The 18,443-nt window shown below is 31.9% G+C and overlaps 1 protein-coding gene across 2 annotated transcripts in view; it reads right to left on the bottom strand.

Moving 5' to 3' along the window:
• Positions 1-12,495, bottom strand: part of LOC129906553 (insulin-like peptide receptor) — a 35,871-nt gene extending 23,376 nt beyond the window's left edge. Inside the window, exons 1-2 of one of the 2 annotated variants that reach the window (XM_055982360.1) lie at positions 11,982-12,495; positions 11,772-11,916 (exon numbers count right to left, since the gene is read on the bottom strand). In XM_055982360.1, coding sequence (XP_055838335.1) covers positions 11,772-11,916; positions 11,982-12,217 — 381 coding nt within the window. In that variant the 5' untranslated portion in view covers positions 12,218-12,495. The remainder of the gene's footprint in view (positions 1-11,771; positions 11,917-11,981) is intronic. The other variant, XM_055982359.1, reaches the window with a different exon arrangement.
• Between the last annotated feature and the right edge of the window lie 5,948 nt (positions 12,496-18,443).

The raw sequence follows: 18,443 nt of genomic DNA, 5'->3' as shown, positions 1-18,443 counted from the left end.
AACACATTTAATGTCACAGCTAAGAATTTTATTATGGAAATGTGTTCGCCTTTTCATCAAATATTCTGAATTTGCGTATAGCATTCCGTATTCTGCTAATTTGCTGATAATTGCTGATTGCTCACAGGCGAAAAAGTTTCGAAATTCTAAAGACAAAAACTCTTCAAGTCTTAAGTTACTATATCATTATTATAAGCCCAACCGATTGAAGTTATATTTTTTACTTGCGATATAGGTACTAGCACCTGGATGACCTTTGCTTGGCATATTTAAATGTTATAACTTTCAGTGAAAAAAGTCAAATGCAAACAGCAATTATTTGGAGTGGGTTTGAGTTTGCAATGAACAGTTTTTTCGCGGACATCAACCTTGACAATCCGACTAATAAAACTCATGATATACCTAGGATAGGCTACTAAAAAATAAAAATTTCATTCATTCAAGATTTTATTTTTGAGTTGTAATACTATCATTCTCAAACTGCATTTATATACACAAAAATTTATAAGACACTTAATGATATGTACAAGTACATACTTCATCATTTTATTTCATAGTGATATAATTTTCAAGTAACTTAACCTAATACCTCCTTTCTTACCTACTATACCTATATTTCGAGTATGTTTTGGATTTTCTTTTGGAAGGTGAACTTTTGATGCGCTTCGTCGTTTAACTCGTGAAAATGCTACATACAACGTCCCAAGCATATGGAAACTGATCCACGCCAACAATTGAAAAGTTTGGCTTTGGGCCTTGTGCACTGTCATCGCAAAAGCTGGCCTAATAGAAAATTAGTGTCTTTTGATGAGTCAAGAGCAATCCTAGGTATATGAACTTCTTTGCCAGATTGTTCACCAGTTATGATTTTTGCCTTTATAATGTGATTGCATTGACTTGTTACGATGAGTCTTGCGCCATTACAAAGTCCTTCGGAAACACCTAAATTTTGCAACAGCATTATTATTGAATTTTTTTTTAGTTTTAATTCGTGCGGTGGAAAGTCTAAAATGCTGACTGAATTTAGAAATTCAGTTGTGAATTCCAGTCCTCTCTGATGTTGGTGACTACGGTAGATTTTGTAATCTCCAGGTAGTTTGGCTATAATTTCTTCGTTGATTTTATCGACATCTTTGTTTAACGGCGGGCGCTAGAATTACTCTGTCCTTCATTCCTTCATAATTTTCACTGGACAGGCAATTTCCCAACAATTCGTCAATTAAATTGTTGTTTGATATTACTTCTAACAGCAATTCAATCACATCCATTGTGTTCAATGGCAATTCACCGTTACCCAACTTATGAAGATATCCTGCGAAATGCCTCTGCTTTACATCAACGCGAATGTTATCTTCAAGTTTAAATGTTTTGAAACTCGACCATAAGGAACATCGTTAAATGGAAATATCTATTAAATAATTTTTGTTTCCTCGTGGCTGTACAGGCAAACATTGACGAAAATCTCCCCCAAGTTCTATGACTTTTCCACCAAAAGGTCTAATAACATTTGTTATTGATCGTAAAAGTTGGTCAATATTCTGCAACCCATATTTAGGAAGCATTGGAGCTTCATCCATAAGAAAAAAATCTATTTCAGATAATTGTCTGGCTTTTGATGATCCAGCTTTAATACTTGAAACTGATTCTGGTGTTAAAGGTACTTTTAATCCAAAAGTCTTATGGGCTGTACAACCATTAGGCAATTATATTGATGCATAGCTAGTTAAAGCAATACATTTTACTGTTTGCTGTTTTCCAGTGAGCATGCAATAAATGGTCTTATATTTTATAGATGGACCATTAATAAAGAAGCATTTTACTTCAGCATTTGTAATACCTATTCATAGCTTGAAGAATGGCATCGATGATTTCTTTTTGTTTTCCAGTAATAGATAAATTTGCTCTCCTAATAGGACTGCTGATTCATACGTGCTCATAGAATTTTCATTAGCTTCAACGTCGTCATCATCAATATCATTAAAGCCAAAAGTTCTTACCCAGTATAGGAAATTTCTGCCTTTCATAGTTTCAGTCAGTAGGCGCGATTGATAGCAATATAAAAATACATTGTCCATTTCCATGTCTCCCATAGTCGCTTTGGGTTTTCGGGCGAACCGTAAATTAAAATTTGAACAAAAAGAGATCTCATTTTTAAAGGCATTTTTGATAATGCCGATTCCTGTAACCCTTCTATCCTTTGCTGATCGTCGTTTGCCAAACCACGTCCTCAGCAGGCTTGCTTATATGTCGCATACTGGATGTCATTCACTGTTCGAAGATCTTCCAAATTGGTTGCGTTTTCAACATCAATCAATAATTTCAAATGATAAAACTCTGGTTGAGCAACGTAATTCACACAGTGAATCCTGCCAATGATCCGCAGTTGACGACGTCTTTGCTCCCATTTGCCAAAAACAAAGATATTCCATACTACCAGGATGGTAGTATGAAATATATGGATGTCAGAAGACATAACCAGAAGCAAATGCATATGTGGGTAATCCTCTTTTCTGAAATTCAATGGTATATACAAAAGCTGATACCTTTCCAAAGGTCTATTTTTTAATCCAAATCTTCTATAACTTGATTAAATTTTATCTTTGCAATTCGGGCGACGATATCAGGACGATTCTGGGGAAGCTGTTCCAATATTGTACCATCATTTAGTCTTATTTGTAAAGCTTGTTTTATTTCTGGCCAGTTCCAGTTGGGATTTTTTTGTTAGTCTGATGCACAACCATTTCGTTATCTGGAAAACATTGATCAGCATTTAGTGTAGAAGTAGCGCAAACTGCATTAGAGGCAGGCATGTTTAACCAATATGTTGATCAGCTTGCCCAAAGACTCTAAACAAAAGCTTAACTTTCGGAGGAGATATTCCTTGGGCAAAACTTAACCGATTTACTTCTTCCTCTACTTCTCGCATCATTTTGTAACCTCGTACATAACCATTATTGCTTGAATAATGTTTTCCAGTAATTTCATTACAGAACTACTAATCCCACAATTTAGCGAATGATTAAGTCGCCCATTATCAGCGTCACAACTCACAAGAATCTAAAAAGTATAGTTGGCCGTACTGTGTCCTTTCAAAGATACCTTCATTGCTCTGCACTGGTTGAGCAATGAGCAGCCATATTCATTTTGTGGTATACTTGCCAACAAACAGTAAAACTATAAACGCCAAAGTTGTTAACGGTTCTATCGTCTTCCACATTGAAGAATGCGAGCACAAAAGATGCGTTTTTATTCCTCATTCTTTTGTGAAATTCCTCAGAATGGCGATGACGGTTTAAAAAGAGAATAGCTAATTCGTTTGAGAACTTTAGTGGCTCTATTTCAATTCGTCCATGTAAACAACAGTCACTGAAGGAATCAATATTTGTTCGATTAGAAACTCGTTCCTCAGGAAAATGCAATGCACCGCAATGAATACAAAGAACTTGAAATGGTCCTATAGAATGATACTGTACATCCGCACTAACGGCGCATTTATATGTTGGTAAAGAAGTTTTTCCTAAAGCTCTTCGGTGTCTTGTGTTTCGACGCCTTTGCTCTTTCAAACGTTGCTCTCGTTGCTCGCTACTTTCATTTGCCAGACGGTGGTGTGAAGAACGATGTCTTTGATCTTTCTGGCTTTGCTCACCTTATTCAACACTTTCATTGGCCACACGGTGTGAAGCACGCTGTCGTAGATTATCCAAACGTGTGTCACGATGTGCATTACTTTCGTTGGCCACACGGTGTGAAGCACGCTGTTGTATAGATCATCCAAACGTGTGTGTCACGTTGTGCAGCACTTTCATTGATCACACGCTGTCTTTGATCTTTGAGACGTTACTCTCGGTGTGACGCAAGCAAACCATCAATCTATTCTTTCCCTTCATCGCATGGATATTGTTTAAAAATCAATGGAACCAAATTACAGTCACCTTCAAAAGTAAGTGCACAGATAATCTTAAATTAGTATTTTGTCTAAAATTACTTATTTTTTTCAATTTCATTAAGTCGTTGCTTGTAAATGTATGGATAGTAAGATAGCACACTACAAACTTTTTATCGCAAACTTCAACGATTAAGTATCGGCTGATCAAAAAGTTTGTTTGATCGAAAAAATAGTTTGTTTTGCCACACAATTGCCTTCAAACTAAAATATTTATTTCGACTAATAAGTCGCGTGCCTGTGCGCACACTAGGAGCCCAACGCGACTAAACTATCGGCTGATAGAAGTCTGTAGTGTGCGGGGGCTCTAAAATGAAAAATTTTATTAAAAAATCTTAAATTTGTTGAATATTGAAAAAGAAATTTTATTGCATTTGACTGTAAAAAATCTTAAGTTTGTTGAATACTGAAAATGATTTACTGTATATGGATGTGCCTTAATTTTGAAGGTGACTGTATAATTAACTAACATGAACACGGAGAGTGCAAAATTAACCGTAAAAATAATGAGAGTTTGAAGTGAAAAATTCTTGTGTTGTCTAGACTCTAGACTCTAGAGGTAGGTATACAGAAAACTGCTAATGTTAAAAAATAAGGTAAGCGATGTTGACAAAAAATTTAACTGTAAAACTGAGTTTAAATGTTATGAACCAGAAGAGAAAAAAGAAAAACAATTTACTGATCATTCATTCATTCGTCCGTTAATCGTCACATCCACTGCATAATAAAGAATAGTGAAGAATTAGAAAAAAAAATTTGCGAATTAAAAAAAAAATTGAAAAGCAGATAGAGAGGTTATCGGAAAACCAAAAATCTTAAAACCGAATTAGAATGATGGAAAAAATGTTTATCGCTAGTGTAACTGAGGAAAAAGGTAATATTTTCTAATAAAATTGTGTTTAATTAATCAATTAATGTGATAACAACATAGTTTATTTTACAGTTAAGGATGAAAAAGCTCCCATAAGGTTGACCAATGCGGAGATAAAAGAAGTCGAGGATATTTCCCTGCTATTCGATGAAGCTGAAGAATATGATTTTGGAGAATCTTTAGCTGCTATACCTCCGCGAGGTATTAAAAAATCCAAGTGATTTGGATTGCATGCCTTCAGTTCAGGGTCATAGGGTTTCCGTAATAAATTAAGAAAAATAATTGAATAGTTTGTACTAAATATTTTATTCAATAAAATCATGTACACTAAATAAGTAGTTCTTTTTTGTTTGTTTGAATAAATTGTCGGAGAGTTTTGTATATACATAAATATTTATAAAGTTACTCTTCTTTTTTTCCAAGTTTAGTCTTGTCGACCAAAATTTTGCTTTGTTCAAGAGATGCCTATATTGAAAAAAAAAACAAAAAGAGGGATTTTGGCCCCTATCTTCAATTTCCATCCTCTCATTTAATGGCACTCCGCGGTTTTATCTTCTTTTATAACCCATTGAACGATTCCTGCAATAAAAACCCATGCACGTCTACAAAGGCTTGTTTTTTTTTAGTTTTGTAATGGTCATAGGCGGATCCAGGGGGGGGGGCACGGGGGCACGTGCCCCCCCCCCCCAGAACTTAAAGTTCATACTTAAAGGAAATCAAACTATAAGAGTTTTAAAAATATATGAATAATAACAGAAAGAACTTGAGTGAAACTCTTGTCTATTTCTGGCTGAAAATGCGAATTTTGTTGATTGTTGCATCCCTTTCCCATGAAAAGCTCCACCTCACAAATAAATAAACGGCTATTTGTTGGGTACACACGAATTTTTTTTTCCGATTTAAAAAAAAGTGAATTTTCAAAGTGAATTTGGTGAAAAATTTTGATATGGACATCGAATGACATTGAATGATATAAAAAAAATAATTGTATATGCAACTCTATTTTTTCATACAGAGGGGTTAAAAAATTTGAACTTTTTTCGTTGTTTTTTTTTAACATTAGTGTTTTTAAAATATCGGAACACATCACAAAATTGCATAAACTATATATTATAGAACTGCTGGATATGTAGAACAAACTTGCATTTCAGAAGTTTGCCCAAGTTTGCACCCCGAAAATAAAGACCCCTTGAAAAAAAAACTCCTCAAAAGTGACCCTTACTTATAGAATTTTATAAATATTATTTTATTGAGAAAATTTCTCCAGGGATACCTCTAAAAATATGTAAAAAAAATAGTGTTCCAAATTTCAAAAGAATCGGTGCAGTAGTTTTGAAGTTATGAGGAGCACCGGCGTTGAAAACATTAGTTGTGGGGATAACGATTTAAAGTTTTGAACTCTGGACTAAAAGACTAAAACGTTCCTAAGGGAAGTATTAAAATACTCATAACTTGGTCAATTTGGCTCCAAGAGACCTACAATTTGAACACAATATTCTTGAGGTATAAAACAATTTAACCCCTTGTAGCCCCATGTGACATTTCTGTAACAAACCGAAAAAGATTGCATAAAAGCTCTACAAACTATTTTTTATTCTTTTGAAGCTTATAATATTATAATCTTTAAGTATTGCTTTATCGAAATAGTACTTCAAATTTCTAATAAATAGCACCAATAGTTTTTAATTGACAGTTAATGTTGAAAGTTGGGCTTTTTTTTGAAAATAAGCAAATTTGTGTAAAAATTACGAAATTCATAAAAAAAATAGTTTTTGTTAGTATTGTGTTTTATTTAAGATAAAGGCCAATCGATTGACTTATTAATTTTTAAATTTACGACCTTGGGTTACAAAAGGTTAATGCAAATAAAAATAAAATGCACGACTGGGGTCGCACGTACTTGCTCTTGCAGTTCAAAACACTTTTATGTTAGTCTACTTTTAGATTTTTAAAGCTGGCTCTAAATTAAAAAAAAAAATTGATATTGGGGAAGAGCCGACATTTAGGGCAAAATTTTGTTAAATGAAAATTTTTTTTGTTGTTATTTGACTTTTTTGAGAAAAAATAAAAATGCAGTTTTATTGCCACTGCTTTAAATATTACGTATACAAAGTTTAATCAAAATCGTTAGGGCCGTTTTTGAGAAATTCGCAATATCGTTTTTTGTATGGGAGGTATACGTTATAAACGAGATATAAAAAAAACAAAAAAAATCAACTTTCAGAATTCCATAAAAACCATCTGTACCTGTGGAAATGTGTACAGATGGACGCACAGACGCACAGACGCGTCTGTCTGTCTAGACGGACGGACGGAATTACGAGACCAACTTTTTCGGAATTCTCCATAATCGTAATGTTGGTTTTGATTAAAACCTCAAATTTTTTTTCGACACGAAACCAATACTTGCCCTATTGAGCAAGTAAAAACAAAACTGGGTTTCCCGGCAAAAAAATATGATTCAGTTTTTTTTGTTATTCTTAGGAACTTTAATATTTATTAGAATGAAGTCTTTAGTATTTGACTAAAAACTACTAGGTCATTAACTAATGGTATAATTATGTCCATAATATTGCAAAAATTTATACAAAATCAATTAAACAACGTAAACATTTTTTTTTCCAAATTTCATCTTTAAAACTTAATTTCTCAAAAACTATTTGGTGAAACAACTTAAGTCAAAAAATTAAATAAAGAATAGATTACTAACTTTAATATAGCACAGAATTGTACGTGCATTTTCTGATTTTTTATATTTTTTTCTTCCGGCTAATCCAGGAGTAAGAGGGTTAACACTTAAGTGGCTTTTACTGTAACAAGAAAATGAAAATGTTTCCTTCCGAATAACTTTTTGGTCATTTGGTACCTATTTGATGTGTGAAATGTGCCTAAATATTTTTGGCCAGGTTTTAGACCACTGTGGGTGGTTAAAATTTTCTGCTTGTTAGTCAGTCGTATGGTACTTCACTTTATTTCTAACTGTCCCTTGTGCCCCCCCCAAAAAAAATCCTGGATCCGCCCCTGGTAATGGTAATAATCGAAACTCGAAATGAACAATTTTTGTCAAAGTAAATCAAAACTAGTAGATAGTAGTTCAAATGAAAGAAATGGATGATTTGCTTAACATTAAAAGGAAGCGGTCCTGTTGTGTTCGAAAAATCAACAAAGACCGAAAAAAGATTTGTTTTTACATGCAATATTCTTAAAAATTAAGGACCTCGATGGGCAATTTTTCATATACCTACACAAGAATGCGTCCCGAGGTGAATAATTGCTTGTTGAATTTGTTGTCACCACTTATGGCCAAAACATCTATGAGAGAACCAGTTTCACCCGAATGTCGTCTAGCTCTTCTCATTTATGGAAAAAAAGCAAGAAAAAAAAATTGGAAAAAAGCCAGAAAGTATCTGGCGTTTTTTCCTTTTTTTTTGTTTTGGAGAAAAAATTGCCAAAAAATTCTGGCGTTTTATCCTTTTTTTATTTTGGAAAAAGAGCCGAAAAACTGTTTTTACATAAATTTGGTAAACAAATAACAGTTATGTTGAGTATTATTTTTTGTGGTAGGTAGCATGTACATCCAAAGCGATATCATTTAGTTTCTTTCGAGCGTTTAAAGGGGATTGTAATTGTAAGAAAAAAAATTCACATGGAAAGTTTTTTATACGAAATTGTGCCCGGAAAGCGAAAAACCAGCAAACTATTGTATGTGATCGACCACAAGCAATTATATAAATAAAAATATTGTTACAAAGATAGTGTTGTATATATGTATTTGTTACGTTAAAAACTGTGAAGCAAAAATGATGTTGAATGGTGATGGAGTGTGTTCAAAAGTAAAAAAATGTATCGACCATAACCACAGCGACCAACAAAAATTCTACGAAGAGTTGAAGGTGCTTAACAAAATAAAGGGAAAGTTCATGAATTCCGCAGTAGTATTGAATGATACAAATGCTATGAGCGGTATTCGCCGAGCTTTTAGAACCGTTTTCGAAAAGTATAAATAATTTTCAATTTTCTAATTACTAAACCATACTTAAAACTGACATTTTGACAGTAATCAAGATGCTGCAACGGAATTATATTTCCCAAAAATTGAAAGGGGCCTACGATACTTGACCACCAATATCTTCGTCAAGGTCACCTGTAGTGTAGAAGTCATTGAAGCATTCCAAAAAGAGTCGATTTGGAACGACTACGGCCTTACTGAACACGAGAATCGTCCTCGCCCATTTTGTATGGCATGTATTTGAAGAAAGCGATTTTGCGCTCTGTATTTTTGCATCTGAGATGATTTTAGTCCTGAGAAGGGAAAACATCCTTCCGTCCAATCGTTTAATCGTGATAGATGCCACTTTTAAGATTGTGCCTACTGGTTGTTTTAAACAGCTTATAATTATACACATACACTACTTCAGCATGTGAGTAAAAAAAAAAAAATGACAAAAAAATCGGAACAATGCTATACAAAATTATTCTCCTATACAGGGTGTCCGGTTAAAAATGGATAAGCCTGAAATGGCTGATAGCTACACTTATGACTGTACTAAACCCAAAAAGAAATAAATTCTATCGCAACCAGTTTAGAAAATATTAGCTTTTTTTCGTTCAGTGTATTTTAAATTTCATCATCTTAAGTTTTCGTTCACCACAACCACGAATGAATGAATTGATTAAAATCAGGAGCATTTAAAAATTTTCATAGCTGTTGTACTTTTTCTTTCAAAAAATATTGAAATTAGTTTTTTGATGCAAAATGAAAAAAAAAAATGTATGAAAAATTTTAAACACCTGTGGTATAAAAAAAATCTATATGATCGTAGGTGGCCAATCCGAAAGGGATTGCAGAATGGTAATAGTTATTATCAAATCTTAGATTACTAGGAAGTTATTGGTACCAAAGTGCAAAAAACGCCTATTAATTTAATGAATTATTTTAACTAGGTACCTATATAATTTTAAGTTTTGTCACATATTTTACAATAATTTTTCTAAAACATTACCATTAAAAAAATACCCTTGAATAGTGGCTATAAAAAAGTAATTTAACTTTTTTTAAATGCAAAGTACAAAGAATAGCATTTCTTCTAAAAATCAAGACATTAATGAAGTTTTTATCATAAGTATTAACGGAGTTATTTACATTTACATGAGCAAAGGCATACCAAAGTAAGCGTTTTCTTAAATCATCGCTAAAGTGTATCAACTTTGCAGATAGAGAGTTACTGTAGAACAATTTTGTTCTTAGAATATAATATACCCAAGAATCATCCCTCAAAATATTCTTATAAATGGATTTTGTAAACAAAATTGAATTAGTCGCCATAAACGTCTAATTCACATCCAACGATTTTTTATATACAAAAGCATAAATAAATATTAAATATTTAAGTCAGAAATAAAAAGAAAGGTAGGCCTAAAAACTCCTGGTGCAAGCAAAGGCAAAAACACCAGCATTCTTAGCCTTAGAAATGGAACAATACAAAACCGGGAGGCTTGCCGCCGATTTCTGAGGTCAACCCGGCGAACCCCACAAGCGGATCACTAGTGTGAAGCAGTAACGTGGGATAGTTATGATCCCCTCGACATCGAGATCATAACAGCGCCGAGAAAAAGGAAGAAGAAGAAATATTTTAGTCACAATGAAATATAAAAAAAATAATTTTTTGCCTTTAAAAATAAAATTATTTTTGGATTGATAAAAAAAATATTGAAATTTTTTTCTTTTAAAAATCAAAGTTTTAATTTTTTTTTAAAAAAGCATGTTATTGAAAAAAAACCAAAATATTGATTTAAAAAGTCAAAATAAAATACTTATTGAAAAAAATAATTTTTGGATTAAAATTTTTTTTTTTTGAAAATTAAATTTTTGAAAATAAGATATTGATTAGTAATTGCTACAAAACGGCAAACCAATTTTATTTTAGTTAAAAATGAAATGATTTTAAATTTTATATCTAAAAGAGCATTTTTATAATGGCATACTTGTTTTGGAGCTCAATTTCATTTAAGGTTGTTGTTTCAACTCAGTTATGTTGGAATTGCTTTGAATATTACGTATGTAAAGTTTAATCAAAATTGTTAGAGCCGTTTTCAAGTAATAAGCTATAACTTGAGAATTTTGCAGGTTCTAAGCAAGATATAAAAAAAAATCAAAAAAAAAAATTAGAATTTTATAAAAATCATCTGTACCAAATTTGAAGAAAATCCCTCACCCGTTAAGACTGTGGAAATGTATACAGATGGAAGCACAGACGCACGGACGGAATTGCGAGTACCACTTTGTCCGACATCTCCATCATCGTAATGTTGATTTTGATTAAAACCTCAATTTTTTTTTTTCGACACGAACCCAATACTTGCCTTATAGCGCAAGTAAAAAACTGTAGGTACATAACATAAGTAATTATGGAAGTTCTTAAGTATAACAAATCCATCCGGAATATGAAATTCACGTAAAAATATTTCATTTCTGCATAGGATTTTCAAATAAATTTGAATCTACTGATGCTAAGCTTTCATTTAATAGCTATTTCACTGTTGTAACCTACGCAATTGTTGCACTTTATAGCAGGCTAATAACCCCCTCACAATACGCACAAAATTAAAAAAATGACCGACATTTGTGGTGAATTCTTTTAAGTTTTCAGCTTTAAAATCCAAGTGCAAAGGCAGGGTTACCTCCAGCAGACAGTCTGTCTAGAACAATTATATGAACTTCTAAATACGTAGTATGTCATGTGTACACATAAGCTCATACATTGTATATTTTTGTATGATCCCGACTTTTTGTTTTGTTTTAGAATGAAATAGAATTCGATTGAGTTTGTTATAAAATATTCAATGAAATAATTTATGACGAAACCAAGAGTGAACGAGAGGATTCAGTCACATGTTTTTTTTTAGCGAAATCACTATTTAAATCCTATAAATAATTATAAGTTATTTTGTACTTACTATTTTTAATTCAGGTACATTTGAAATAGCTAAGGCATAACTCTGGAAAAGTCTCCTACCGCGAATTACAACCAGGTTAGGAAACATATTTTTCATATCGGTTATACCATTCACTTCGTACATCAGAAAAAAATCCGTTATTTCTCTAAAATATTTATATATGATAAATTAGGCATTAACACAAGTATATGTATGTTGAAATACGTATACCTTAATTTAGGAAACGTTAGATTACTGTAATTAGTTTGTCGTAAGTTTTGTTTTATTAAAACTATAAGTAAAAACCCTTTAATTACACTGCAGTCTTCTAATAGACTAAAACTAGCTACACTATTTCTTATGTCAACATCTGTACATTCTCGTGCACTTATTAAAATAGGAAGGTCTTGTATAATTAACACTACAAGTGCCAAAACAATTAGGCTGAAAACTGCTAATCGAGCCATGACACTTTTTGTTTTTCTTAGCTCAAATGCCTTTTTTTTTTGTAATGAATAATTATTTATAAAAAAAAAACTTATTAAACGCACATAACAATTAAACACGGAATAAAACAAAAAAAAAAAAAAAACAAAATATCACGATAATTGAATCTAACTAATTCAGACTTGTAAAATGAGAAATTAGGACGCGCACGCCGCCGTTCGTAACGTCGATTGTCGATCAATACTTGAATATTTTTTTATCAGCAGCGAAAGCTCTGCCTGTTTTGGGGTAGGGATTAATTCGGTGATTTGTTGTAGCTTCTTTCTCTAGGTTGTCTGCTCAATAGGTACCCACAGCATCAAAGTTCTAAGGTTAAACCATATGCGTAGCAAAGGGGGCTTGAAAATAAAATTTTTAAATGTGCATATTTTTGTCTTCGCTGTGTAAGGTCACATTTTAATTTTTATTTTATTAAATTTCTTGGAATTTGAACGTCTTTTATTAATTAATTAATCCGTTTTGAAAAAATTGATTTTTCAACTAAATTGATTTATACCTATTTACCTAAAAAAAATCCAAAATTAATTTTTTGTGAAAATTTTTCTTAACTTTCAAATTAAGACTACTAAAACGTTTTATTCAAAAAACAGTTAAATGGTGAACGAGAAAGGGTAGAAAAATCAGTTAAATGGTTAACGAGAAAGTCAGAAATCAATTAATCAATAAAAACGGTGAAAAAATATTATTTTTATTTCAAAATCGTTAGAACCATATTTTCAGAAAAAAAAAAATCTTTCCCATTTTGGTCATATGTCAAGTACCGTTTTTTTTTATTCTAAAAAAACAATTTTATTTTTTCTCTAGGGAATCTCCCAAAACTCATATCTACCAAAAAATCGATTCGGTGGTTTAGTCTGTAGTTCGAGATAGAGAAAGGCAGAGAGACAGAATTACGAGACACACTTTTTTCAAATTCTCCATCATCGTAATGTCTTGCCTCATTGATATCTCGAGTTCGATTCTTTTTCTTACGAAGCTTTAACTTGAGGAGTGCTTCTATATGCGCCCTTTAAACAAGTGGTGCAACTATCTAAAAAAAACGACTTATCCATCGCACAGGGAAATAGGTAGTTGACTGCAAAGCCGGCATCGTGAGTGCAACCCCAAGGTTCAGCTAAACATTTCCTAAAATCGCCAGCTAAACTAGAGTTTAACATGAGACAATTTTTGACTTTGTCTGCTCCTCTTCTGTGCGACGTAGTTCTCTGTTATTATGTTCTTTGTACTTTTTTAAATAATAATAATGCATAATAATTAATTTTTGATATTTTAGTCTAAGATCAAAAACAAAATATGGATCACTGTGGCGTATACGTAACTTTTTTCATATATAGTAAAACTTAAACAATTAATATTTTAGATTTCTATGCTGAAATACCATCAAATCAGATTATTACCAGAAAAATAAAAGTGAAGTAGTTTTTTTTTTATTTTTGTTTAATGTAAGTAGTGAATTGGCTTAACAGTGATTAGTAGTCAGTTTGCATGAAATGTTCATAGTACTCAATAGAGTGGCATGTCGTCATATTTTAATTTTTAAGTCCAGATCACTCACAAAAGAAGTCAAACTCTAAATCTATATCCTATTTTCAAACTGCATCTCTTTTGAGCACGAATTTAGCAAACCAAAACAAACTAAAATAATATAAGTAATAATAGGTATAATAATATAAGTACCTGCCAGTCTGGGACAGTTTTTTTTTCCTACTCAATTATCAACTCTGGGGTTGTACCCGCGATACAAATTTAAATAGATTACAAACTTTTGAGAATAAATTATTAAGATCATTTGTAAATGCGCCGTGGTATATAAGAAACGAAGATCTTCACAGGGATCTTGGAATCCCCACGGTTCGCGAAGAAATAAAAACGTTTGCCCAAAAACATCGAAAACGGTTAGTCGAACATACTAATAGAACAATACTAGAAATTCTCGACGAGACAAACTTAGTACGACGTTTGCGAAGGACTAAACGTTCCGATTTGGTACAGTGAAATTTTTTTTATCTCAAAATATCGGCATTGATTAATATAAATTTAAATGTTTTAAAGATTTTATTTGTTTAACTTCCTATAAAATGTTTTTTTGATACCAAAATTTAAACCATTACTTAAATGATTTAATTTAAAACAAATGTTATTTATTTATTTTTAAATATCATCAGTAGGAACTTTCATCGGAAAGTTACCTACAACACGTAACTTAACTTCGAGAAAGATAAATTGCTAGATAAGTTCCATCTGAACTTAGTTGTAATCGGGAGGATGTGGTAGTTTTAGTGGTTAAGTGTCCCACATATCTATAAGCACGTTTTCCGGTCCTCGTAGAATCTTTTGAAGATTTCAACACCTACCCACGGACAAAAAAAAATTAATGTATGTAACCTAACTACATAACTCGTTAAAACCATTCGACAAAGAAATGTATTCAGAAAACAAAAAAAAAAACTAGATCACGACTCATTAGAACCATTTCGTTCAAATTAGTTACGAACAAGGAGAGTTTTTTATGGATATCTAAATGAAATTGTAGGAAATAAGAAATGTGTAGGTAATATTATATTGTTTTGTTTTAGTCGACAGTTGTGGGAAAAATAAAAAATAGACTTTATCATATAGGTATATTACAGGGTTTCGTACAGTCACCGCCCCAAATGAAAACCATGGATTCCTGAGATCAGTTTAAGTCGAAAAACTTAAGAGGTAATTTTTTCGTTTTCTTCCCGTTGTCGAGTTATGAAGGTTTTTATGATATTTGCTCTCTTTTTGCCTTATCTTTGCCAAACTATGTCCGATTCGTATGATTTTTAAACCAATCAAGAATTAATTACAGTTTTAGTTTGTCCCCAAAACGTTTTTTTTTCTGTGGACAATCGTTTCTTCGCTATTTTGCATCAAAAACAATTTTTTTCGTTATTTAAGTTGTTTTTTTCACTTTCATATCATTTTATTTAAATAATCACGTAAATTAGTATTTAATTTTTCGCCCAGTTTAAAATAAAAAAAAATAATGTTTTTTTCATAAAAAAGAATACTAATGGCCAATTTCATAAACATTTAAAAGGCTTTTAAATGACGTTTTTTGTATGGAACAAACGTCATTTTAGGATGTAAAAGCCTGATAAATAATAATTAAAAGGGCTTTATGAAACTGGCCATAAAAGTAATAAAAAAGTAAACAAACTGAGTGAATAAAATAACCTCTAAAGTTTTTCGACTTAAAATGACCTCAGGAATCCATGGTTTTCATTTAGGGCGGTGACTGTGGAACACCATGTATAGCCCAGGAAAATTAGCAAATCAAATCGCATTTTTTGCGGGACAAAGTTTTTTCATGGAATGTTTTTGAGTTTTTACCCTTATCATAAAAGTCTGTTTGTTGATATGATAGAATGTCGGGAGCAGCCGCTATCTTGAAAAAGAGTTTGGTACCATTTTTATTAATTTTAACCAAAAATGTTCAATTTTAGTTTTTAGCTTATCAATCTTAAATTACCATTAAGCTTTTTCAGCACCTAATTTGTACTGTTATGAGGTATTCTTCAATTTTTCTCTTGAGAAGCTCCAAACGACATTTTATATGGAACTCATGTTTGGAAAATTGATAACAAGCTCAAAACTAAAATTGAACCATGTTTAAAAAGTGTGTTCTAAATAATGAAGGCGCTTAATGTACCAGAAAGGAAAACATAAAACATTTCCAAAAAACGTGGTTTTCACTTTTGTATGTATATTATTTTTTTTTTTTTTCAATGTAAATAGGTACCTTACCTATACATTTTTATTTTTTTTAATTAATCCGTATTTAGTTGCTAAGACCAAAAAATGTAAGCTACTTCGATAAAAACCTCAAACATTGGCAAAATAAACCAAAAATATTTATAATTTCGTGTGTGAGTGCTCTCTGCGCTCTACTCCCGAAATGGTTCATTTTACAGGAAAATGTTAAGTTCAAATCCTGGAAAGGTAATAATTAACGCTATCCACCGACAAAACTACCTTCGATGGACTCTCAAACAAATGTACCCACTGTTTTACTTTCATTTAAAAAATATAGTGGTAGTAATGAACAAAATACGAAATTATTTATCTATAATATATGTATGTATGCGTATACACACATAGGTACACAATATACAATAGCTTAAAATTGTGATAGAAAACATTAATAGAACACAAGCGTGTGGCAATGAATAATGATTTAAAATGGAAATTAAGCTATTGACCTCTGTCGATTTACAGCATCGTACTTTTATTGAGTATTTTTTTTACGCATATGCTCATCTAATAACAATCCATACATTTGTCACATATGCCCATATGCGGATGCTTGCATGTAATCAAAGGGAGTAAATTAGTCAAACACTCAGAGACAGTGCAATCCATAACAAAAAATTCCACATGAGCGCATACAAAATTCTTTCTACAGGGAACAGGGTATACCTGCCCCTAGAAAAAAGACGCTCCAGCTGTATTGAAAAACCAAATTTCATCTTCCACGTTCCAGCGCATTGATTCACTTATGATGAAAAGAAAGTGACTCAGTCAAAATACAAAGCTTATCTTGTACAAGCAGCTGATCGCCTTTCATCACCTATTGTTTTTCTACATAGTTCACTGTGACAAAATCTTTCCAGCACTCACCTACGGTTCACAATGTTGGACAATGTTCAGAAAGTATTGGAGTAAATTATTGGCAGCTGAGATGAAGATGATTCGCATAACATATAACGAATAAGAAGTGCGAAGATCCGAGTAATGCTACATGTCAATTTCCCCCAAATATCACACTGGAGACTCTGAGAACCCCGCCGCACACTAGTCGATTCAGTACACACTAGCTGGTCAAATGTCAAAAAAATAAAGTTGTTGTCATTATAAAAAATACCGTTAAGCTGAAGGTCTAAACACTGAAATAATAAAAAACAACAAAAAGAATTTTTCAATTCCGTTATTATATTCATGGGAAGCATCTCAATGTAATGTAGTTGATTCAAGATTTGCTCCTTCTCTATTTACCCGGTAATGAAGTTGAATAGTCAGTTTTAAGAACGGAATAAGTCCATTTCACAAAATTGTTGGGAAAACGCAAAAAACTGAATAGCTTCTATATTTTACTGTTTTCAGATGTTTGACCTTCAGATAAAATAAAGATTATATGGATTTGATTTTTTTTTTGTTGTGATTTAATTGTGCGAATATTTCTCGGGTGTTCGTGGTTTTTATAACTAAAAACAATTTTTAATTATATTTTCCGCAGTAAAAACACGAAAAAATAGATAATAGCCTGTTTTCACTAGAGCAAATGAGATGATTTCGATCAAATTTGCCAAATGAGGTTCGAAATGAGATAATTTTCCATACAAATTTCAAATTTGAAATGAGATAATTATCATCTCATTTCAACGAAATTAGCTAGGAAATTAAGTCAAATCGCCTGAACGCACATAAAACTTCATTGTGAATAGGTCACAATTACGACATTTCACGAAACGTCAAGCTAAAAAAAAAAAAATAACAAAACGGTAAATTATTTTTAAAGATAAATTTTTCTAACAGCAATTGAGGTAGAATAAAAGTGCAAAATTTCTCTTAATATTATTAATATTTTTTAATAGTTTACAGGATCAAACAAGGAATTCTCAATACATGTATCCAGAAGCAAGAAAAAAACAGGTTCGCAATGCATTTTCGCAGTTTATTGGCGTTTTGATTTGTGAAAGAAAAGAAGGGATAAATGGATTTAATAGAGCTAAATTGGGGATATGAGTGTTGGTTTCTTCGGGGGTGGTTTGGGCTTGGAGCGTTTGTTTTCTTTTACTTGCAAGGCGTCCTCATTTAACGCTTTTGTTTTCCATTAGGGTAATTAATATATGAAACAGTAGTTTTTAGTCTAAAGTAAACAAAATATGTATTGCAATGTACTTTCAAGAGATTATTATTCAACTTACAAGGCATTTCGATTTCCATTTATTAAATTAATTAAATTTTCAAGAATTTGTCGTCTGTTTTGAGTTCAATTTAATTTTTTTTATTCATTGAGTGTCAATCTGTCAATAAATAATTCTAAAACCATACCTCAGTGTTGACAATTCTTGTCAGTCGAAATGAGATAATTTGTAGTGAAAACACGTTTTTGCTAATTTGCTAAATTATCTCATTTGGGCTGTAGTGAAAACACGCTAT

This window comes from Episyrphus balteatus, chromosome 1, assembly GCF_945859705.1.
Source record: "Episyrphus balteatus chromosome 1, idEpiBalt1.1, whole genome shotgun sequence".
NCBI lineage: Eukaryota > Metazoa > Arthropoda > Insecta > Diptera > Syrphidae > Episyrphus > Episyrphus balteatus.
The sequence above is the reverse complement of the archived record's forward strand: the minus strand, read 5'-3'. Positions and strand labels throughout refer to the sequence as shown.